Source organism: Melanostigma gelatinosum, assembly GCF_949748355.1.
Source record: "Melanostigma gelatinosum genome assembly, chromosome: 1".
NCBI classification, from domain to species: domain Eukaryota; kingdom Metazoa; phylum Chordata; class Actinopteri; order Perciformes; family Zoarcidae; genus Melanostigma; species Melanostigma gelatinosum.
The window spans coordinates 8,548,426-8,573,905 of NC_136634.1; the positions used below are offsets into that span (position 1 = coordinate 8,548,426).

At 43.1% G+C, this 25,480-nt stretch overlaps 1 protein-coding gene across 3 annotated transcripts in view; it reads right to left on the minus strand.

Moving 5' to 3' along the window:
- Window positions 1-19,279: 19,279 nt before the first annotated feature.
- Window positions 19,280-25,480, minus strand: part of LOC306797567 (zinc finger protein aebp2-like) — a gene marked incomplete at its 3' end in the record, with an annotated part of 14,938 nt that continues 8,737 nt past the window's right edge. The window contains exons 7-9 of one of the 3 annotated variants that reach the window (XM_079296902.1): window positions 22,090-22,203; window positions 20,991-21,020; window positions 19,280-19,997 (exon numbers count right to left, since the gene is read on the minus strand). In XM_079296902.1, coding sequence (XP_079153028.1) covers window positions 19,991-19,997; window positions 20,991-21,020; window positions 22,090-22,203 — 151 coding nt within the window. Of the gene's footprint in view, window positions 19,998-20,990; window positions 21,021-22,085; window positions 22,204-25,480 lie in introns of those variants that run through there. The other 2 variants (XM_079296903.1, XM_079296904.1) reach the window with 2 other exon arrangements.

Genomic DNA, 25,480 nt, shown 5'->3' on the forward strand with positions numbered 1-25,480 from the left:
AGCACTTTTTATTTGGATTGTTATACTTCAATTCTTTTTTGGAGATTGGCATCTTAATTCTGTGGAAATTCTTGAATCCATCCTGACAGAAACGCTCAGAGTGTGTTTTGAATCTCGAGGTGAAGCATTAAAACATGAAAGAACAAGCGTTCCTCATCCGAGTCCATAAATCTATTTCCAGTGTCACGTCTTTATATCTGCTTCTATACTAAGACGATGAATATATTATGACGGTGAGAGCTTTAATGTAATCAGGAGCGACTATCAGCATTCTCAGGTGATTTCCTCCCATCCATTCTCCGTGTAATCAGTTCGCCCGTTTCCCTTCTGTCAGTTGAAACACGCACGCACTGTTTGTGGAGAATTGTTTATGCTTCTGAATTACTCATAGGGTCCTATAAATCACTGATAAAGACCATAACGGAAGAGACCAATGCATGTTGCATATTTAAAGAGAACTGCACCACAGATGCGCATGATTCATGTAAAAGAGTTGTTTTCATTCAGCCCTTGTGTGTTAAATATGGCTCGACTGCAGCAAACCACAATACAAACGCAGTGAACAGAAACAAATACACTGAAGACACACATGGCGAACGAATGGAGAGCTTGATGAAGAATGTAAGTGAAGTCGGGTTTGTTTACCTTCAGACAGAGCCAGGCTAGCCTCCGTTTCCAGTCATTGCGCTAAGCTAAGCTAAGCTAAGCTAAGCGGCTGCTGGCGATAGCTTTATGTTCAACACACAGGCATGATAGTGACATCAAGCCTCTCATCAAACTCTCGCCAAGAAGGCAAATGAGCATACTTACCAAAATGTTAAAGTATTCATTTAAAGAGAATGTTGGTGAGTATAGCTGTATAGTTAAGAAGCGATGTGTAGTCCGCATCGTGAGGTTGCTGCTTTTAAATGGAAAAATGTGATTATTAATAAGTTCTTCACCAGTGCAAATGTGTGACAACCCTCTTTTTCTTCTACCAGCATTTCTCAATTCATACAAATTTGAAAATGTCAGAGCTCAACTGAACTAAGAGTTGGTGGACAGAGGGACAGCGTGATTAAAAGGTCAGAGGTCTATTGACGCTAAAAAGAGAACTCTGATACGGGTTCTCCTGACAAGCTGCAAATGTCACGTTCAAAGTGCTATTCAACGTCTTTCCTTTGCCATGTTGCACCATGGCTGGCTGATGTAAGCTAGAGAACACAAAAGAAAGCGTAGCGGCTCATGCTCTCTACGTCATTACTTTGGGGAAGCCTGTCCTGCGGTTTCTATTTGTCTTCTAATGCAGTCGCTGGCCACACCCACCAGTCCAAACTGCCCCAATTTTGGAAAGATTGCGAATCCCTTTTAGCCAAATGCTGGGCAAGATCATGATGATGACAAAGAGAGAACAATTATGCAATATGAGAACAGCAACATGACATTTGGAACACTCTTTACTCTTTTCAAAGAAAGCAGCAGAGAATATGAATCACATGACGGAGAAGGATCCATATATTATAACGATCAAAAGGCAGGAGCGTGGTGGGAGGTTGAGTTTTCTCGGTCTAACGGAGGTGGGGGCTGTTGGACGCAGCTGTCTCTGCAATCACTGGCGATGCCAAACTCTGCGACACATCTAAGAGTTGGCCTCGTGTCCTGATCTGAATTCAATGAAATGGGAAAAAGCAGGCCGTCCAATTGTATTCATCCCACCCTAACCCACTGAACTTCGCCTGATTTTCCACTTCAATTGAATTTTGAGAGTTGCCCTTTTTTTCCTGCTTTTTCAGTGAAGGTTCCAATCGGGTTGGGACTCCGTGGTTGTGTTTTACGCTAAGGCTGACTGTAAATGTGAAATCAGGTCTTGCAAATGTTCTCTCTCTCTTCCTGCGGAGCTCTCTGAGGAGCCGGTGTACTTTTGACAGCACCTCAGGGACAAATGCTGTGACATTAACAAAGAACAGGAACAACGCTGATACCTTTGTATCAGAAGCAGAACATATGAGGGAAGGGTCAAACTGGACGGGACAAAAGAGACCGATAGGAGAACGTCGAATAAATTCCATTTTGACCCACTTAGGCTTGTTAAACCATTACTATTAAAAGGTGTTTTTATATTTCCTATTTTGGGACAAAACTGGAAAAATTATACTCGTTGCGGGAAACAGAATAAGACACGAAACAATTACAAATGTAAATGGTCATTAGTATCCAATAGAAGCTATTACAATGAGCGTGTTATTCAAACAGCTGTCCATCGGTCGGTATGCCCTTTTTCATCCATCATGGACCGTCTGGGTCCGCTGCCCACATGTGAAAACATCATCACAGCTCTCCTCTCATTACTGGAGGAGATGGTAAAGCACTGGAGCTCACTGGTTCCAAAATAACTCCAATAATGGTGGAACAGCTGGGATACTTTCCCATTACGGAGCAGGGCCTGATTTGACAGCTTATCATGTATTTTCTGCTGGTACAAATTCATCACTACTGGTTACTTTATTGCTCTCACTTGAACTATTTATCTTTGTTATTCTTCAATGATTGACTTTTGTTTGTTCTTTCATGTTTTATTTAGTTTTAGAGTTAAAGATACAGATTCAATTAATAGATTGGTTAATCATTGATTCATCTTTTGATTCAGTTTCAAAGCATACATGCCATCGTACCAGCCATACAGCCGTACAGGAGACATATCATGAAAAAGGGGTCGAATAAATATCGAATAGATCCCAGTGAATGTTTAATAATATTTGCGATTTAAATGCCCATCCCTACTACCAACCCACAGACTGTGAAATAAGACAGCCCACTCAGCTTCTTGTGGGCTGCCTGGATCAGAAAGCATGTGATTTAACAAGCCGTTCACATGTGTCACTCCCTCCGGTGTCACATGCAGGCTCATTAGAATATAACAACGCCCATGTAAGCGTCTAAAGCTTTCACTTTGGGTCGTGGGACATTGTGATGGGAAGTCTGCAATATATCAATAAATACATAAAACAATGTAAAAATACTAATACCACTGCATGTAGGTCTGTTTAATATTTGTCAGAAGTACATACATCAGTCATTGTGTGACAAATCACAAATATCCATAACTTTTCTCCAATTTGTCTTGTTTTGTACGTTTTGTGATTAATGATATTTATTCCATGTTTTGATACGATTCAATTCAAGATCAATGATGATGATCACATGAAACATGGAGATAAAAGTAAGCTTTGGAAATATAGGAAAGAAAGAAAAGGACATTTGAAATCCTTTTTGCATTTGCAGCATGTCGGTTCCTACTCTATCTATTCATGGGTGCTCAATTAGAAGCCCAAGAATCCCTGTGAGCTGCACATATGGGAAAAGGATCAATCGTGAGTGTGAATGATGTCATATATATATATTTGTAAGGGATTTACACATATATTCTGTGACTGACGTGCAGGACTGGTAATTGGTTCGGAGGTTGGAGGTGTGAAACGTGACATTGTGTGTGTGCATTTTTCTCATATACTGTACAAGCAGAAGCACCATAATCTTGATGGTTTTAAGCCAAATACTATTGATGCAAGTGTGTGTGTGTGTGTGTGTGTGTGTGTGTGTGTGTGTGTGTGTGTGTGTGTGTGTGTGTGTGTGTGTGTGTGTGTCTGTTCCTCTGTAGCAGTTCTGCAGAAGGACAGTTTGGAGATAACCTGGTGACGTCACAGCCAGAGTCAGGTCTGCTATCTCTCCCTGACAGCAGGGCTGTGCGTCACTCCTTACATGCAGAGCCAGCGAGAGAGAGAGCGAGAGAGAGAGAGAGAGAGAGAGAGAGCGAGAGAGAGAGAGAGAGAGAGAGAGAGGGAGAGAGAGAGCGCGCGAGAGAGAGAGAGAGAGCGAGAGAGAGAGTAAGAGAAGGAAGGACAGAGGGTGGATGAGGAGAGGAGTTACTGAGGGGAGGATAGAAAGGAAGCCTTGGATGATTTAGTGGAGGCGAGTGGGACCTGGGCCAGGGTGACACTAAAGTGGGAGAGTTTTTAATAAGAACAGGGAGAGACAGAGGGAGGAGCAGGGAGGGAACGGGAGAGATTGTGTAAAGCACTCTTCACGGTGAGTGGTAATCAGTGAGAGAGAGGGCAGAAAAAACAGCAGGGTTCTGTTTGAAGAATAGAAATGCAAAAAGAAAAGAAAGGAATGAAGTGAACAAGAAGGGGGTTATCAGTTGTGCCAGATAAATAAACAGAGTGACATGTGAGCAGTATGAGCACCGGCCCAGTTCATCATATGATGATGAACAAGAAGAAAAAGCAATATGGAGCAAGGTTCGTCATTGTGCCAAAGTGCACCAGCTTGTACTCCTGCTAATTATAAGCATTGTTGTGTGATAATTACATTCATGCCCGTCTCTTCTGAAGAGGAAAATGTCTCCCTACGGAGTTCTCCCATCACATTGCTCAAAACTGTGGAATCAGCATGACCGCAAACAGATCTGCTTTTCATTCACGGTTTTGGGGTTGAGGATTAAAAATATGAATAAAGTTATGTGGAACACAAATCAAAAGAAAGAAAAAGTGCTAATTGCTCAAGGCATGCGTGAGACATTTTAGCCTTTTCTTTTTGTATGTTTGCATGTTTGGTAATTATGGGAATTCAGAGTTCAGTGAGTGACTCCTGCAACCTCGTCACTCCCCGCAAGCATCCAGCAAGCTCAGCAGGGTTTGTTGTTGTGAAAATGACCTCAGTAATAAACCATGTAAAAGGTAGATTTACAAATACAACAATTTACGAGTGATCGGTTAAATCAAATTGCAATAAATTGTATGGGTGTACCTAAAAAAGTGGCCACTGATTGTATGAATCTAATCACACCACGTCAGTTTTTGGGAAATCAGCAAGTTAGATGAGAAGATCTAAACAAGTATGACTCTAGAGCCAAGAGGCAATAAGCCTGTAGCTTTGCGTAAAGACTGGAGGCATATGGGGATAATCTGATCCTCCAACTCTCTGCAAGTAATGTGGGACTACTCCTTTAAGTTGGATATATTCTGCAGCAATGTAAGTAGTCAAGTTACGTGATTCAGAGGACCTCAGTATATGTCTATACTGCACATAATCTAATATCGTGTCATGCTTGTTGGCTCAGAGTATCATCACATACATTGTTATTGAAAGATAACGTAAAGAAAGAATATATTTAGAATGATAGACATGTGTATATATATTATAATATATGGTGATATTATATTGTGTTTTTTTGCTTAGTCTATGGTTGTAAGATAACAGTCTTTGGTCTTCATAGATGACATGTTTTTGGGGATTGGTCTCCATGGATGTCTGTGAACATCCAGTCCACATTTGGTGAAATTCTGATCATTATTTCCAGATGCGATAAGGCAGACGCCTAGACATAATACAATTATGAAAAAAGCATGCTTTTGCTTTCTTCTACCTCAGGTAGGGATACCTCAAAAACGATTTACTATGAGGGTGGAGCAAAACAGCTTGAGTTGTCAACTTACTTTTCTTTTAGACTTTGTGCCATTAATGCATATCCACACACAAACACACACAAGTTTAAATTCTATGCGGTAGAGTTTGGAGTCCATTCGCTCAACATCACAGGAATGTGTTTGCTGATGAGGAAGCTCCTGCCCTCAGTTCCCTCTCTATATCATTGAGCTTGCACTGGGTTGTGCGTCATCAAAACAGATCACAGTGTTTACAGTCAACGTCGCTGTCTGTCGGTGAACACTCATGTGGAACAGAGAGAGAGGGGGGGGGGGGGGGGGGGGGACTGCGGTCATGCAGTCTGAAGGCAATGTCCCTCTTATTATTCGACTGTTGCAGCAATCAGTTTTTTGAAAATCATGACAGCAGTAATGACTATGGGCCCAATAATGGTTGAAATGCATCAGTGAGTAAAATGTATTGCCGTATAGCGATGCACAGGTACCAATACTAGTATCGGGTATCCGATACTGCTCATGTACTCGTACTCCTAAAACTACTCCGATACAACCGCACCCGATACCACATGCAGCCACTTTGCCGGTCTCCAACGCATCAATTGCTTTAGCTGTGAGGTTGTCAGCTGTGTGTCTGTCAGGTGTACTCCGTTTTATTTATTTCTTCATTTTTTATTTTAGCTGTTTAATTGATAGCATGTATCCGGCAACATTTGTATCGTCAATTAATGGTTCATTATAAACGTCATAAACAATGAAAAAAACCCAGTTGTTTTAATTGACAGAAGTAAAGTTCCTGTTTTCTCAGGAGAGCTCAGGAAGAGGGTGAGGGGTGGGGGGGGAGCTTCTTATTTATGACTTCCTCACTCACTTTCTCCCTTTCCTCTCTATATCTATAACTGTACATGTTCACACACACTCATTCATGCTTGAGGAGAGCTGCTTTCACACTGCACTCACAGGTCGAGCACTACTGCTATTTCTGCATCTGAACCGAAGGCCTTTCAGTTCTGAAACACAATGGCTGAAGTCCTTGTCTGCCATGTTTTGGACTCCCGGTGAATGGAAGTTACTGGCGCTCGAGTGCATTTGAATCACATGAATTCTGCATGGGCAAAGCATTAGACGGTGGTTCTGTAGTCAAACACTGCATTGCAAACATTGTCCGGTATATTGTAGTAGAAACGTAACGCACTGGCCCAAGATCTGCCCAGACGAATGACGGACGATGAAGGATGAGGGATGAAGGATGAGGGAGGAGAGAAAAGAAGCAAAGACGGAGGAGGGAGAAGCAAAAGAGAAATAAGGAGAACAAGTGTGGAGAACGACTGTTTATTTGACGAGGGGTGATTATGAGCAGACACGGTGAAGCAAGCACTTTTGTGAAGGGTGTGATCCCTGAAGAGAGGGAAAATTGGAAGGGCAGGCAGAAAGAGGGGGCAAAATATGTGAAAGGAGAGAAAGAGAGACACGGGGGGGGGGTGAAAGAGAGCAAATGCAGAGAGAGCGGCTGCTTTAAAAAACATCTGGGAGCCATCAGGGAGCGGACAGAAAAACGCTGGACTCAGCTGAAACTGTCTCCTCGCTACACTGCTTGCCTAGTGGCCTGCTTCACATCTCAGTATCACCTTCCCCCAAAAGACACAAAGTAGAGGAGGGAGAGTACAGTCTATCAGAGAGAGACCTTGAGCTCGGCAAGCTCCTACTCCCCTCAGACCACAAGGAGTGCTGTAAAAGTGCACCATGCATTGTTCACGAACGGGATCCGTCTGAAGTCAACACATTGCAAAACGTCGGCTGTAAATGACATTCAGACACGCAACATGTCTGCGGTTCATTTCAAGCTGTAAAGTGCAACACATAAAAGCTTCACCGTGTGATGTTTGGCGCGGCCACGCAATGGCCGAGCCTATACATGCACTCGCCTGCTTTTCCTCCGTGCTGTCACCTGCACTCATTGATCATTTGAAGATTTCAACATATGACGTTTATGGAGGCAGCGCACTTCCACAGATGGCCATGAGAATTTAACCTCCGCGGGCTTTCACTTGAAAACGCAGAGAGACATGGAGTTTCCTGTGTGGTCACAGTGGTGTGAGCAGAGGGTGGCATCTGTCCATGTCTTCCCTGAAATGGCACGGCTCATGTGATGGCATTAGCAGAAATGTCAGTCACCCGGTCCCAGCGGTTGTGTAAAGGGCAGACTTTTCTTTCTCCGTGGCACCGCCACAGCTATCCACTAAACCAGCAGAATCCCAGAGCATGTCTCCATTTCATTTTTCAAAGGATGGGGCAGACAGACGGCTATAAATTATACGCGCATGTCCATTTAGAACAGAAATATCTAACATCAGATATCAGTGGAAAGAGAATCACTGTGTAAAGAAAAGAAAGAAGGTGGCACTATAGACAAAAGGTCACGAGTTCATCAAAGTCAAAACGGGTTATCACTTTGGGAGAATAAATGTGTGCCAATGGTCGTCTGCTACTTAGCTCACAATATATCTTGTGAACACAATTTGGGCATTTTAGGTGTGTGACGCAACGACAAAGAGAGGCGACTGTTCAAAACAACAATGGCGGCTTCTGAAGAGGTTAGCGTAGATGCGGCAATGGCAACAGTCATGTCAGAACAGGAAAGTACTTCTTCATTGATAGAAGAGCAAAGAACAGCACTGAAGGCTGTTCTGTCTGAAAAGATGTTTTCTCCCGAATTTGCTAGTTGCCGAAAACAAGCTTCTACGTGTGGATTTATTTTCTTTTTCTTTCAAATACGTTAACGTTAACGCTGAGCACACGTCTTACAATGTCAACCACAACAACTCATTCCATCGCAGTTTTGACCCAGAACTACCTCGCAGCAGCTTTGTACATTGAGTTATAGCTGGACATCAGCATTCATGTCAGGGAGAGAGAAACTGCATTCCTTAATGAGCCATTTGTGGAATGCTTCTTTCCATCAAATCTGTAACAAGTTCAATTTCTGTTGCTAATCCCTTTCTGGAGGAACACATTGATATGTAAATTGTTGTCTCAGAATGGCAGCATTGCTATTAAAAAGGGGACACAGATTGAAAATGATTCAGGGACGACCCCGGTAATATATTCACACCACGGCAGCCCGCTCCTGTCCAGACATGTCCTAAGACCTCCCCAATGTTTACCCAAACTGTCTCCATTTGCTCAGAGATTGATTAAGAATGAAGAAATATCGGTGAAAATAATTTTGCCAGTTTGTAGGCCACTACTGCAGCCACATCCCCCTCCAAGCCTGATCTGCATGTCATCATTTCGTTTGAGTGAATTTCCCCGCTCTCTAGACGTTTCTTTCTTCCCCTCCCCCACTCCTATCCTCTGCCCTCCTTTTTATCCAACTTCCATTCTTGCTCTCTTCGTCTTCCCCCTCCTCCTCTTTCTCCTCTCCTTGCCTCTCTCTTCTTTTCTGGCACGTGCCTCTGTCTTTGTGTTGCCATCCAGAAGAGGTAGCGGTGACGATAGTGGTGATGCGCGGCCCCGGGCAGAGTCCAGCACAGTGTTGTGGACGAAGCACGGGCAGAGTCATCATCGCCATCATTGTCATCATCAGCCAGATGAGGAGAGCCAAACTGGAGCTCTGTCCATCCCCATCAGGCTGGCTGACAGTCACAAACTCATCTCTTATTCACTCCACTCATCAATTATCCACAGGCCAAAGGAGCCCTGAGAGGCAGGAGGCTGCAAAGGCCGCTCTCCACGTGTCGTCCCCAACTGCAGCACAAAGACACATCTGTGCTCGGCCCTTATCATCAATGTCCTTCTTCAGTCTCTGTGAGAGCAGCAGACAGCTTGTCTTCATGCCTTTAGCCACTGCTGCTGTGTACGGATGTCATGTATCTCATCGTGAGGCTACGGTTAGATCATCCGGCACAACAACGACATGCTGACGAGAGAGCGCAGAGCTGGAAACCCTTCTGAGTACAAATATTCCATTAATTGTTCATTTGCAGTGTCCTCCATTGGGATCCATTAAAAGAGCAAATATGACGTCAATGTTTGTATCCTGATCTGGAATCTGCAATCTGATTGGTCGCTATTCCTTTCGGATGAAAATGCACTGACCAAAACAAAACTGACAGATGGCCAACATAAATCCTGCTCAGGTACATAAATCCTGCTCAGGTATTTATACAAGCCTCCATTTTTCAGTCCACATGCTGAACCATTGTCTCACCAACTGTGATTTACAGCACGAGTGGGACCAATAACAAATAACAAACATGACATATAGTCCTGGAAAACAGATTTAGAAAAAAAAGGAGCAACATTTCACAGTCGAGACGGTCCATTAAAAGCTCCATGTCGGACTTGTATCAGCAAGTGTCAGCTAAAAGTAAAATAGTGCTCAGAATTTACAGCTCATTGTCATCAGAGATTAGATATCTTTTGATGTTGTGTTCAAGGAAAAATCTTGAATGGAAGAAGAGCTGAGCCTCGCGATGCTATCCGGAGGATACAGCTGTCAAGTGGTCACTTCTAGCAAGAAAGATCTGAGGCTAATGGTTGAGTTAGCTATTACCTGTGTGCAAACACGGCTAATTCTGACAAGTACAAAACCCTCCCGGCCCTTCTTGGAAAGATACAAACTACATGGCAACAGAACTGCTCCTATGTCGTCCAGGACTTCATGATCCTGTCTCTCAAAGTGCTGCACCAACAAGACTTTTGTCTTTAACATGAGGCTAGCTTGATTGTTTAAAAAGACTCGAGCATCTTCTCTTACACACCAACAGTTGTACAGTCACAAGTTATTTCCATATGAGGCAATGCAGTTGGCGCTGGGGAGCCCATTCAGAGAGGTGGGCTGGCCCCTAGATGAAAGCAGTAGCATCCATGCCAGAGTCAGCGTGCCCATTCCTTCTGTGTGTGTGTGTGTGTGCGTGTGTGTGTGTGTGTGTGTGTGTGTGTGTGTGTGTGTGTGTGTGTGTGTGTGTGTGTGTGTGTGTGTGTGTGTGTGTGTGTGTGTGTGTGTGTGAGGGAGGGAGACTGGTCACCACTGCATAAAGTAATCTGACCTGAACAGGCATCTAAACACTAAACTTGCAAGTCAGCCGGATCTAACAAGCGCAGCTCAACGGTTTCATTTGCACAAGATCCGACTGTGACAAGCCGAGTGTGATTAACAGAACTTGTTTTTCTTTCACTGATTTTAAGATGGTTACATATTGACTACCTCTCCGACGTCTCTACTGTTTACATATAGTTTGATAAAAAAAATCCCATGAAGTAGGTAGTCATTCTGGCTTGTCTTTTTGCTTTTTATGTGTATTTATTCATTCGTGGCTAGTATATTATAAATCATATATTTCAGTTTTTACCTGTTTGCTATAATTGTCTTTTAATGTTTTTATTTTCAATGACATTTGCTCCCTTTTAGATTCAATAAGTTTTTCATCGTTTTTTTGGTATTCCTTTTATAGAAGCACATTTGTCATCCTCTGGTTGTGAATCAGACAGTGTTGTCTACTGCTGCTCTGATTGGTTTTGTCTGGGAGCAGATTGATTATTAATTATGCAGATTGCAAGCACCTGACTAATGAGGCTGTTCTGCACGGTGACTTGACAAGACAAAGACCTCTCTGGGTTTGCGATGTCGCGCGATTAAATTAAATGTATTAAATGAAAAGAACGATTGGCTGTGTTAATGATTTCATTGTATTTCAGTATTGATGACAGACAGTTTTATCATGCAGCAAGTAGTGACAGTAAACCAAAAGTTTGGTAAAAAAACAACTCAACAGCATTAGAAATTAAAACTTAACCCGTTAACCCTAACCCTGTTACTTCAGTAAAAGTAACTCGTATTTTAATACACAATTTTAATGTGTGGGTAAAAGAGCCGTTTCGGATGTGCTCGCTATATAAATAAAATGTATTATTATTATTATTATTATTATTAAAGAAAGAAACAACATTTTACAGATCCAGGACGTTTGCTCCACTGAGTTAATATTTGGAATATATTATTCATGCATTACGACATGAACAATGTAAATCTGACCGTTTCGTTGTTTAGCCAGCAGCATAACGTGACGTTAAGTGTCTGACATTCACGTTTATGAAATATTCAGCTCAGTTTAATGGAATAAATACATCTTTTTCAAAGTATTTCCGCTACGAAACAATATCAGTGACAATGAACTACAGTGTGCACAAAACAAAACATTCACCCCCCACCGTTTCACCGCAAAACACTTCATGGAGAAGGATTCATGCCGCCCACATTCAGCGTAATGGGCACTGAAGCCTGAAATCGGGATTTTTATGACAATAACTTTGTTCAAAGCTTAAAATCCTTTCAAGGGTGCACAATCCCACATGAAGTATTTCATGTGTTTTAAAGCCACGTTTAAAGTAGTCTTCAATGTACTCACAATACATTTCATGTCACATGTACAGTAACCAGCCAAAGAGCTGCTTCTGTGACTGTGTTTAAGTATCTCATCATTTTGACTTTCTATCTCATCATTTTGACTTTCTATCTCATAATTATTAGAGTTAGAGTTATTTATTTTGCACAATTCAAACAACACAATTTAAAATAATCAAACAAAAGAGATAAATGAATATCACAGTGCAGGAAGAGACAGAAAGCCAACTGGGCTTATTTGAAGCCTCCACCGACATAATATGAAAATTTTACAAAAGTACAAAGAAATAAATAAAATATGCATACGACATTACATTACAACAAAACAAAGAAAGAAATATATTTAAAGAAATATATTTATAGAAATTATGACTTTCTATCTCATCATTTTGACTTTCTATCTCATAATTATGACTTTCTATCTCATAATTATGACTTTCTATCTCATAATTATGACTTTCTATCTCATCATTTTGACTTTCTAGCTCATCATTTTGACTTTCTATCTCATCATTTTAACTTTCTATCTCATAATTATGACTTTCTATCTCATCATTTTGACTTTCTATCTCATCATTTTGACTTTCTATCTCAGAATTATGACTTTCTATCTCATCATTTTGACTTTCTATCTCAGAATTATGACTTTCTATCTCATCATTTTGACTTTCTATCTCATCATTTTAACTTTCTATCTCATCATTTTGACTTTCTATCTCAGAATTATGACTTTCTATCTCATCATTTTGACTTTCTATCTCAGAATTATGACTTTCTATCTCATCATTTTGACTTTCTATCTCAGAATTATGACTATGGCAGTAGTCAGTGCAGAGAAGCTAATACAGAAGTAATATGATCTCTTCTCTTAGTTTTAAACTTTAAATGAAAGAAAAAAGGTTTTGATTGAGACCAATAAGGGTTTAAGAGTCAACAGTACGGTGTGCATATCTGTTGTCTTACTTCTGCAGGAAATGAAACTTCTTGTGTGCTTTTGAATGGAGACAAAGGTTGTTTGTAGTTTCTAGCATTGCTCTGCCATCACACAGGTAAACATGTGTGTGTTTATTACACAGATTATTAAATGAGTAGCTCAGAGATATTTAGCTTCAAATAAACTATTGTCATTAGCGCTGTATCACTGCACAATCTGAGATCCATAACATGACCTCATTTAACATCTTGGCGGCATGTCTTCTGCTGTGTTTGTTGTGTACATGGCAGCAATGTGTCAACATTCACTGCGATGTGTACACGACTGCTGTGTAACCAGAGAAACATGCTGGCGTACAACAACTGAGCAATTCACGCACTGTAAATCCCACGCGTCATATTCTATGTCCTGTCGGTGGGCCTGCAAAATCCATCAGGGATTGATGGACTTTCATCCAACTCGAAGAAATTGCTTAATGTGAGGAGGAAATAGAGTTGTAGCTGTCAGTGCCTGTAATGCTGGATGTCTGAAGCAGATAATGAAGGGAGTAGGGGATGGAAAGAGGGCGAGAGGGGGAGCGCGAGAGAGAGAGACCACACAGAAAGCTGGGCAGCAACTCCGACAAATCGCTGAAGCCTGCAAAATGGGAGGCTGCAAGAGGAGAGGCAGCAGCCCAATCACAGTTTAAGGACAAATATATATTGAATCATCAGAAAAAAAGGTGGTTCAGCTCAGATACAAGAGCAAGTCCCAAATGACTCCACTGATACCAACCTGTATTGTGACAATGGCGGAGATGCCGATGATGTGAAGATAATGCTGATGAGCGTAAGCCGAACTGCTCTGGCAACGATTAGTGCATATCTTTAAGTCCTGTGAAGAACTTACAGCGTTGCACCATTGTCATGTGTCCTCTTCGAAAACAGAGAAAGTAGTTTACGTTCTCTCCGAGGTTAAGGACGATCCCAAGCAATCTGACTGATGAGGGAATCGGTTAAAGGCAGATATGAAGCATATTAGTCTCATATGGCGGCCTCAATCACACACATCCAGCCTCCAGAGACATACATGTATGCATGGGAAATATGTTACGGCCCAATACCTTAAGGATTGAGACTTATTCTATTCCACATGAGGTAGAAGAGAAGCTAATGTGCCTCCACTAATTGGTCCACGAATTGAAATTAATCTGAAGAATGTAAATGTATTCTCTCGTCACTGGAGGCAGTACACAACTGTGACGACCTGATTTACAGATGAACTAATGAGAATAAATGGAGAAATATCAGAACAGTAAATCATAAGCAGAGGTCAGACGCGTTCATATATTTGAGTCTCAAAGCGGAGTGTGAACGGTTCATGTTTATGTTGGTGAATATTTGTCTTATGATGACGCCCAGCTGGAGGTCGTACAGTTTTATCTCTTTGCAGAATGTAATCCCACCAGACAACTCTCTTATTGCCACCAGGACCAGGAAACAAACATTAAAAAGAGACACCGTTTGATATATGAACATATTATCACTACAAATCCAAACACAGAACATTATTTTGAGCTGAAATAGGAAACTCATAATGCCCCAATCATAGATACTGTGATTTTACCGCTTGCTGTTTTTCCTCCAGCGCCGAAGACACACTGAGCGTCTGATGAAATACTGTCATCTGTAAACCAAAGCTGGTACTGTTGTTCAGCTGCACAGCCTGATGGCAGAGTGATGCTGGGTAAATGGCCACGGACTCTCTGCCACAGTGTCGAATGGTCCTTTTGGCCTGAATGTTGAAACAGCAGTGAGTGAGTCTCGGGGAGAGCACACAGACAGAGCTGGACATTAACTCATTGATGCCGGCCTTCCCTGTGCTTGCAGGTCAACCGTAATGATGACTTACATAACCACTGAACACTGACTCCAGAGGGTCACGCTGTGATGTCTGTATGTCAACGGAGTCTATTGGACGGATTGTACTGAGGGAGCAGCCATGTGCATCTCTTGGGCCGGACAGTCTTCATAAGGACACTGACGGGCTGATTATATATTAAAGGATTACTTTGACATTTTGAGAAATTTGTAAATACAACATTCAAAGGTGGCTCGTCCTCCCCGGCTCAAGGAGGTTTACGCTGCTCGCCAGCCCCAGAGTCACTCTGGCTTTGGAACGAGCTTCATTGGCGTTTTTTGGCACTGTGTCCGCTATTTTCGTAGAGTATTGGATGCGTGCTTATGATCTTACCCCTGGTGCCACACAGTTCTAGTGTTTTAGTGGTGATGGTTCTATGGTACTATTTTCGTAGGAGTCTATCCAATGTTTATTGTCCTGTTTTTAAGTATCAAGTTTGAACCAGGAGGTGATTAGCTTAACTCGGCTTACATTTTGGAAGCAGAGGGAAACAGCTAGCCTGCCTCCCAAGCTGAAAACACCTACCAACACCTGTAAAGCTAACAAGTTAACACAATGCATCCTGTTTCTTTAATTTGTGGCTTTAAAGGGAGTTGCTTGGTGTAACTATTTCTTGAAAAACAAGCATTTAAGTCCTCCCAAACTTGTGCTTACGTTTCTGTTTGTGTCTGGATTAAGTAAAGGTTTCTGTACACTAGGCCCTCCGCCTCTTGATACGGATGCACCAGGCACACTTTAGCGTCTGCATGAGACGCAGCAGGCTTTCCAACTAACTCCAATGTTAACCCATCTGCGTCATTATTAGACACAACAGAAGTCGAATTAAGAGCGAGAAAGTCTGCTAAGGGCGGCGGGAGGATGGGTCAAACAAACACAGGACAGCATCACAGCCCTCAGGGGGCCGGCGTTATGTCATGTGATGCCACGTGATGGCGTTACGCTGGTAGCTTAAGTTACTTTATAAACCTTTCCGCGTTATCAGCTGCTATTGTTGCCTTGACCTAACCGCCACCGTATCACAACGTTAACCGCAACAGTTTCAAAAACGTCGATCATGCACGAACCTTCCGGCACCATGATATCGCGCAGAAGGCTGTCCCCGGCCTTGGGCTTCTGCCCAAAATAAAATATATTACAGATGAGTTCACCCTCTTGTCTCCCTCGACTTTATAGGGACGTTACAGAGACACAATGTGCTGGTGGGGCGATTTTTCCATTTTGGAGAGAGAGCTAGGTTAGCCGTTTCCCCCTCTTCCAGTCTTTATGCTAAGCTAAGCCAATTGCCTCTTATTCCCAGCTGCCTACTTAATGCAGACCTGTGAGAGTGGTATCAATCTTCTCATCTAACCCTCGCAGATGACTCCTACCCTTGAGCAAAGGCACATTATGGCCATTTCACTTGCGATTCGGCATCAGAGAGTTCAAGTAACTTGTGACCAAACAATGTGGCAAGAGTTCCTCCCACCATTGTTTTTGATAACTTTGCTCCACGAAGACAGGAAGAATCCTGAGCTGCACAAAATCTGAGATAAAATGAAGGGAAGGGATACAATGTAACCTGGTGGCTGGCGAGCCAGAGACCACAGCGACAGACGGAAGACAGCTGGGAGATGTTTGGACAGGATCAGACCGCTGTGTTGACAGGAGGGGTCAACAGTCAGGGCCACTAAAGAACAGATTATTGACCGTTTCTCCAGTCTGTCCTCATGGAACGGTCCAAAGCTGTCAAAACGTGTTTGTGCACAACGCTTGAACAAATGAATGACCTATCAGAATGAATAATACAAGGAGTCGAAGCTGTGGATGAACAGTTATGACACAACACAGACTTGCAGCATATATCAAATAGACTTGAAAGATAAACACTGAGATAGAGAGGCCACTCAATAAAAAGCCCATTAGGGCTTCATGCCGTAGCAGAACAATCGGAAACATGACGGAAACCCAATTAAAACGATATCTACAAAAGGAAGAGCGAGGCACTTTACAAAGACCCTTGCAGCTGATATGCCCTCGTCCTCTTTCTTGCTGACACGCACCATGTGTAAACTCACTCCAGGTCCTTGCAAAACAAAAAACCCTTATATGGGTCGTTGCCACACGGATGCATGTGAAACTAATATGATCAAAGCCAGATGTTGTTGATTAAAGGAAATGCCTTTTTTTGCCAAGTATTGGAGCTAAAGTAATATATATGCTATTCTAAACCACATGTATGCAGGGACATTTTACAGTATGCAAGTCTAGGGCTGCATCTGTCAATTATTACGTCAATTGATCAATTATCAATCGAATAAAAAGTGTTTTTTTCCCCAGCAGGCCCCAATAATTAGTCAGCTCATCACATAACACTTGTAACTGAACTCTCAAGGTTTACCAGTGAACAAGTTCTATTCATTTGCATGAATTTCTTTCTCGGAAATTTCAGGAACGGGGTGGAAAAAAACAACTTGTGTCCAGGACTTGGAGCAGCAGCTCATCGCTTTTGTTCTTGACGTCATGCCTTCCTTCTCTACGCAGACAGCGATGCATGGAGCCAAAGCAAAGGGGAGATTCTGTGCACAATGAGAAACTCAGATGGATGATTCACAACCAAGCCTAAGAAGAGCTGCAGCCAATGGAAGAGTTTCAGGCTTTGTGTCGGACCACACATCCAATCTGGACAACAGGCACAGACACATCGTCACACATGACTGATGGACCGGCTTAACGAGGTTCACGTCACAGTACAGAGTGTACTTCCATTACGGGCGGAACTGTGAAATCATTGTGAAAGAATGCGAGGTCAATAAATTCACATCAGCAAACATTAATCCAAAACACAAACAGTGTATCTGGGGTTTTCCAGTGAGATAGAGGCGAAGGGATTGGCATCGTACTTGGAAGAAGAGGAGCTGAAGGAGGGGGAAGTCATCTCAGGGGTTGAGTGAACAGACATCACTTCGGGGTAGAGTCCCAGCATTCCCTTCACACACGGGCTGAGGCAGGATTAGGTTCTGCAGGCAGAGCTGCTGTCCACTTTCTAACTCTGCCTGCCAGTCTTTCTATCCATCACTCTGCTCCGCTCCAACTCATGTCACGTCTCAAGTCCTGGGTCGAACACAACCTTCGGGTACAATGCGCTGTTTCATTTAAAACATCCTGCAAATGTTGAAAATACGACGCTCCGAAGAGAATGAAGACATTACATAAACACGGATACTCACTCCAATGGCACGGATTGTTGAACCTTGAAATGCTTCCAAAGTTGGATATGATGCGTTCTAGTGATATACAATAATATTCATCAAACTCAAGGTTTCCAGTTCTAGGTTATGGTATGTAAAAAAACTACTTTAAACAAACATGAAATGGTGAAATATCTGCAGGTTTGAATGGGCACACATGGATTGTTGAGGTACATTCGAGTAATTCATGAAACAATGTCACAGCCAAACGGTCTGCAGCTGATTAATCGAGTGTTGTCCACAGAACTGTGGGAATGTTATTCACTCACGGATACAAGAAAGCGGCCTATTCAACTGTCTTGCACTCCGACTCATGAGTTACTGAATTGTTGTAAATAATTGTGCACGCTCTCACCTCACAGTACACGCTTATCACCGAGCACTTCCTGCTCACCGATCTGTGATCCTGTGATAAGTCCAACACTCGACTTGTAAGACCGCACGCAGAAATAAGTGCGTGTTAAAGGCATTGAAATTCACATTCAAGGCATCTCAATGCTCCATTCTTTCACATGTGATTGAATCAGCGCTGTAGAGGAGAGCAATATGTATTTGACTTGATTATATGAATGGATATTAATTATCCAATGTCCTTAGAATAAAAAAAGTTTAAAATGTGGCAATTTGTGAAAGGTGTTCAATACGTATGAAGGCCTAATGGTGCTGCCACACGGCTTGTTGGACTTTTGTTCTCATCATTATGGCTCATGTATCGGCGATGCATTTTCACTGACACATTATTTTTGCGTATTTTTAGAGCATTAAAGTTATTTAAGTTAATGTGATGTTATTAAAGTTAACCAGTCGGGCTAATGGTGGCCTCATTGTAATGACCCCAATATGTGTTGCCTGCTAATCTTGGACTCGTCTCTTATCAAGTTGCCACAAAACAGTTTAAGAGACACAGACCATCGGCGATGTGAGAAAGACATAAAGTACTTTCCCCGACGAAAAGAATGGAACACCTGAAGGCCTCATTATAGTGCATGAGACAGTGAAGAGCAGGTCAGCCATATTGTAGAGGACCTCTCCCTGAACTCAAGTGTTCTCTGCAGGCATGTTCACCAACAGCTGAGGCCGGCAGGGGTCCTGCCCTGCCGGCCCGGCCATTAGCTCCTCCACAGCACGCTCCCCGAAGCTGCTCCGCTAATGGACGCCAAGTAAGCCGGCCAATAACCTCCAACGCACACATAAGGAACTCATATTGGTACAACAATGGATGCATTGCTGCTTTCAGCCAGTCCAACACCTTGCATGCTCATCATCTGTACAAACAACTTGCATTCATCAACATCTGTTTCACTCTTTTTATTCCATTTCCATCACATACAGTAGAAAAAAACACACGTTTCTTAACAATAACTTTTAAGTGCTTAAATATCAGTAACGTAAATGTATGATATGCACAGTTTATGTTACTTGGGGAAGAGGAAGTTGTGATTGATACTTAGAGTACGAGATGAAATGTTAGTTAATTATATGGTGACACATTTGAGATTAAGATTATGCCTGGCACAACCTCACCCTTCATTGTCATGTACACGAGTAAAAGTACTGCATTCAGGAGGTATAAATAGACTTCTGTCATGTAGCTACAGCTTAGTTACAACTAGAAATGTCAAATTCTGCCTACAAGTGACAGTTAACATAGATTATCACAGTAAATACGGTTCCGTTTAAAACCTTCACAAAAATCCACATTACAGCATTTTCATGGTATAAAAATAAGTTACAAATCTGCATAAATAGTTTACACAAAAACAGTTATAAAATATGCTGTATTTTCTGACATGGTAACACAAAACATTTTTTTTACACCATTGGGTAATAACAATATTTCAGTGAACTTTGGTGAACTTTTGAATTTTTGATGAACACGACATTTTTAAGAATTATTAGTCCCATTCTCCGTCGCGCTTGGCTTCAACAGTTGTTCAGATTTACAAAACCGAAGAGAGAAAGATCTGCAGCAGAGCCCAGTTTCATTTCCTTTCATCGCCCACTTCACTCAGCCCAGAGACGGATGAAGAGCGTCCCATCTCATACAGACAAACCTCCTACGAACAAGCGTTTCCCCTTAAGTATCACGTCCACAGACGACTCCCTACAGGCTGAGCACAAAGACAGGAGAGAAAGACACAGAGAGGGAGAGAATGAGTTGTTCTCAGTGTGTCATGAGAGAGATCACAGTGGGAGAAACAGCCGTTATCCTGGATGTTCACACATTGAGCCGGCTTCATTTGTAGACACAACCCCTAACCCTGTGTGTTTTAGAGCTTTAGCTGCACTCAACTACTGAGGTCAATTGATGGGATAATGAACAACGGCCAAAGATGACCTCGTGTTTTGAGTGAGACAAAGGAATGCCGAGGGCCCTGCCTCCAAACCGGCCGGTTTCCCAATTAACTGGCGTCACGGTACACAGGAAGCAAGGCACTGTGGGCGATAAGTAATCATCTACCACGATGTTTCTCCACAGTGGAGCCACAGCCACGAGTGATACTGCGGATGCACGATTAGCACCACACCATCGAGGCATCGGCATTGTTTGTTCTCCATTAGAACACAAAGAATATGCACGATTTAAAGCGTACGGTACGACGGCGTAGACGTTGAGCTGTGACGCAAGGCTGATGCTGCCGCTCTGTGTCGTCTGCATACACAGACCAACATCACTGTGAACTACAAAAGCTGTGTTGATAAAAAAATCACTCAGCATTTTATGCATCAGCCGTCCCTTTCTGTGCATCCAGTGACGGCACGAGTGTGCATGAAATATGCAAACACCATAGTTGCATTACACACATTCGATTCCGATATACTTGTATTGGGTATTTAGGGCGGCAGTATAGTATGACTTGCTGACACAATACAGTGTCAGCAAGTTTGTTGGTAAACGTGTCGGCATCAATAACCAGGTCAAATAACTTGTGCACTTACTGTCATTGAGTCTAATTGTTGGCTGTGAGCTACGACTGGACTGTGTTCCAGCCAAACACACACACCACTGTACTGTGTGTGTGTGTGTAGATATCTAAATAGAGCTTTAAATGTAAATCCTTGTATATTTTGATCTATATCTATGATGAACCGTTTCAGCTTACCTGCGCTTCAGCCGCTTCTGAGGAAGTGCTCTGAAAAGACAGGAAGAGTTTGTGAGGCCGCTGTGTGCAAAAGAACATCCCGCAATGCGACGGTGTGCGAAGAGACGAGTTAAGTCCAGTAGGACGTGTGACGAAGTGCAAGAACGTCAACATGGAAACGTTGTTGAAATAATATAATCCTAGACTGCCACGACGTCAGTCTCTCGCTGCCACCCCATTCACATGGAGAGGGGTTCAAACACACTGCTGTGTTTACTGCCACAGCCACCAACCACCTCATCTGTTTGGGCATTTCATGCATTAGGACAACCTTGACATACACTGGCTGCCTGCTGACGGTTATATTCAACTATGAAACCAGAGTCCGGCGGCAGCCCCTGCAGTTACTGAGCCTTCAGGTCTAATTAAAATCAGCCGGCCCGCATGCCGATCAGCGCACAGGTGAGCCATATATCTCCGGTAAGATGACCACTCTTGTTATTTTAGGCACATTGTTCCTCTTTCAGGATTCATTCTCAGCCTTTTATGGTGCGTCATAAAAGCTAACCTTGTTTTTTTTTTCATCTCGGTGATGAGTGAACCGAGTCTGCACAGGATTCAAATGACATCATAGTTAATGTTCAGAGGAACGTCATGCACGTAAGCAAGATATTATTTTTCCTGGTTTAAAATCTGTAACTGTCGTTATTTCTATTTTGTTTTTGTGATTTCTGAAAATCAAGTTGACCTACTTGATCAGGTTGTACAGTGTAAAATGTTTCTCTGATCACGCACGCACGCACACACACACACACATACACACACACACACACAAAAACAAAAAGTATTTTCTCTGCACTGGCGCTTTTAATCTAATTGTTCAAATCAGGAGTTGGTGCCACCTGGTGGAACACACACACACACACACACACACACACAGGTGTGGAGGGCAGTGGAAGCACTTTCAAACACTTAAATGCTTCACACAACGAATCCTACTGAGCATTAGATAACATTTACTCATGGGTAACATGTGTTTGGCTTGACACACAACGGCTCAGCAGCAGTGTGTGTGTGCGTGTGTCTGTGTGTGAGGCCACTGGTGTCGTCACACACTCACCTGTAGATGTTTGGGTCGAGCAGCACGGCAGCGTCCTGTGGTAACTGGGATAAGTGCACCACTTTAGACTTCAGCTGAGATCGCTCCGTTTCATTCACCCACACGTCAGGTAGTCTGTAAGGCAACACACACACACAGGGATGAAGTTCTAACAAGAAAGAGGGAGAGAAAAGGGGGTTGGAGTGAGAAAAGGGGTGAGATGGATGCACAAAGAGCCTCATTGAGTCATGTTAACACCTTCCTCTGAACACTGAGTATGTTTCCATAAGAAACATGGCCTTGACCGAGGCACTAGGACCAACACACACACACACGCACATTCACGCACACACACAGAGGACAGAGCATACTCTCCTCCCGTGTTAATTATCAAGTAACTTCTACTTGTGTGCACTTATAAATCAACGGTGGGAAAGACTGTGTGTATGTCAGTGCTTGTGTGCATTCGAGTGTGTTTTTGTGCATTTAAAATGATCCAACACGGAAGTAGCTTGAAGCACAAATACCGTGCACCTTACAATCAGAACAGCGTGATTTTTCCACCGAACCCCACTGTACTAAACGCAGTGTGATCCCCCCGTGAAAGAAGGGAGTGTGCGAGCACTGGCATGGCCGGTCGAGGTGCAGTAGAAACAAAGAGCTTTGCTAGTCGACGGCGCCTCCCCTCCCTCCTCCAGCCCCCACTCCGTCTCCACCCCCAACATTCCCCCCGTCACCATGTGCGTCATCACAGGAGCCCCCAGAGATGCAGACATACTCGCGCACACACACACACACACACACACACGCACACACACACACACACTCACTGCAGGCGGCGGTTAGGCAAGCAGGCAGCACACCCAGCCAAATCACTCATTCACATGCCGAGTCAGCCCATTCAGGAGGACGGTGTGCAGGTTGCACTTCACATGAATCACCGTCAGCTCAACTGGGTGCAGGTAAGAGATGGAGAACAAGAGAGGAAAGGTGATAGAGAACTGACGGTACAACGTGTTTATGTACAAAAGCCCCTTATGGCAGTAACTTGCTTGTATGTGTGGATAAGCACTAATGTTTTAATGACGGTGAAAGCATTGAAACGGTATTTTTTGGGGGTCATTTAACAATGTAATGTCATTTGTAAAATAGATGACGAGATATACTAACTAGGTTCTCCATGTTTTTATTCTGTATTCATGCTCAAAGTGTCTCGATCCCCTTTAATGTTTGGAATGGAAGAAAGAGGAAGTTGAGAAGAGGCAGGGACGAGACAAGAAACAGTTCCCTTCAAAGCAGCTTTAAAGTTTAGGTTAGTCTTGAGTTAGTGTCCTTGTGCAACCCAAAGCTCAGATGACAGACGAGGACCCGCTGAGTATATATATATACGGGATAGATATATGTATATATATGCAGTAAACACTCGTGTGTGTTTGTGAGCGAGCACGCTCACTTGCCCGATCCAATCCGTAGTCACCGTAAACATGCCAGAGCGAGTGTGCCGTGGTACTGATGAGTTATTATATTCTGATGGGTGTGAGGCACACAGGAGGGATGCACTGGGGGGGGGGGGGTCATGTGACACACATGTCACGCACACACACACGCATATACACCCAAGTGTTGATATCCCTCATATCCCTCCCCCAAACGCACTTTTCAAAGACATCTCCACCCAAAGACTCAGTCACACCAAGACAAATAAAGACAAATGGATTTACTGCATTTTCCAGAGGAGACCGTTACTTGGCTTGCTTCTTTATGAGATAGAAATGTATATTGTGAGTGAGGCCTCTGAGGGGAGAGCTACTGGGGGGGGGGGGGGCTACAAGAAGCCCAGCCCTCCAGTCTGGACTGATGGTTGACTCCAGGCCTTGAAGATCCCAGTGTCAAAAGGAGTAGTAAGTTGATAACAAAGCAGCAAAGTGTATGTCGCTAACGCACTCAACTTTATATGGAACAGCAGGAATGAAGTTCAATGTCCTAATAAACTGCGTCATCAGAAGAGAGCAGGCTTAGGCTCCATCCACACTAACAGCATCTCCGTCCACACGGCCGGTTCAGCATCGTTTGTGAAATGATTTCCAGCCACACTAGCAAGCATCACGTGACTATTCACGGACTGGGCATGCGGGTGCCGGTGTAAACAGGAAGTAGATTGGTTAAAGTAAATACGACAGAGTATTATAGTAGTCTTTAATAATAAAGGTAGAGCTTGATACTTAAGATCTTCCTCTATATACTCAGACACATTTCATGGAAAGTTGTATTTTTCAGAGTTAGTTACAAGGCACCTACAAATCACAGTTTACTAGATTATGGGTCAATAAATTTGGCCAAAACACATCTCACTCGTTTCATTGTAAACTTTACTCCAGTTATAAACTGTAGTAAAGCATCAAAGAGCAGTTTTGTTTATTATATTCTCTATACCTTAGACCAGATATGCAACGGTTTATGGTGCAGAACAAAATGACACTCAGTCATTCATGTCCCGCAGTTACCGCCCTGATCAAAGATCTGCAGAAAGCGGCGCGAGCCTTGTCACAGCTTGAGTGGCGCTGGCTTATGGACCGTTAGTGTATTTAGAGATCCTTGATCTCTGTGGCCCAATCCTGCACGCTGAATTAGTGTCGCCAATTTGATGGGACGAAGTTCCCAGGATGCTTCTTCACCTAGGGAGGCGGGAGGTTTATATTATAAATACACATGATAGATAGAAGTCATATATGGAATTTGATGCATTTTCCATTGCCTTGTTTGTGTTTACGCAGTTACCAGACAATGATAACATCACACACTAGCTAACAAAGGGTTAGGAGTTAAACCCATGTATGATAAGCCCGTGTAGCTTGTACAGAGAGGATGTGCCAGCATGCCTCCAGTGGCTCGAGGCGTCACCGACTGTGTATTTGTTATTTGCCGGCATTAAACGGCGTGCCGGGGAATCCGTTCATCAGACAGCAGTGATGGTTCTCTTCCTCCCTCAGCCCGCCCACCCCTCTTCCTCCTGAGCGAGCCGCGGGTGGTTCATGTTCATCAGTCACTCATTAATCCAAATGGAGTTAATGAGTGTCGGTCAGAATGTGAATGGTTTGCTCCAACATTAATAAACATAACCGCCCACATTCACCCGGCTAATCAATGACACACACACACACACACTTGACGTTGCCCTTGGTGTTTAGGGTGATGACACCTGATGCTGACTAAATGACCACTGAATTGCCGTCAGGTACGAGACATTACACCGAGCCAAAGACTAAATATTAACTTGGGCAAACTGACACTCACTGCCAACCCTCCCAGTCAAACAGTTTACTCTCTTGCTTCAGAGCAACAAGAATCATCGCAGATTTCTCTGCATGGACGAGGGAAAAAAAAAAAGCATCTCACTCTCATTTACTCCCCA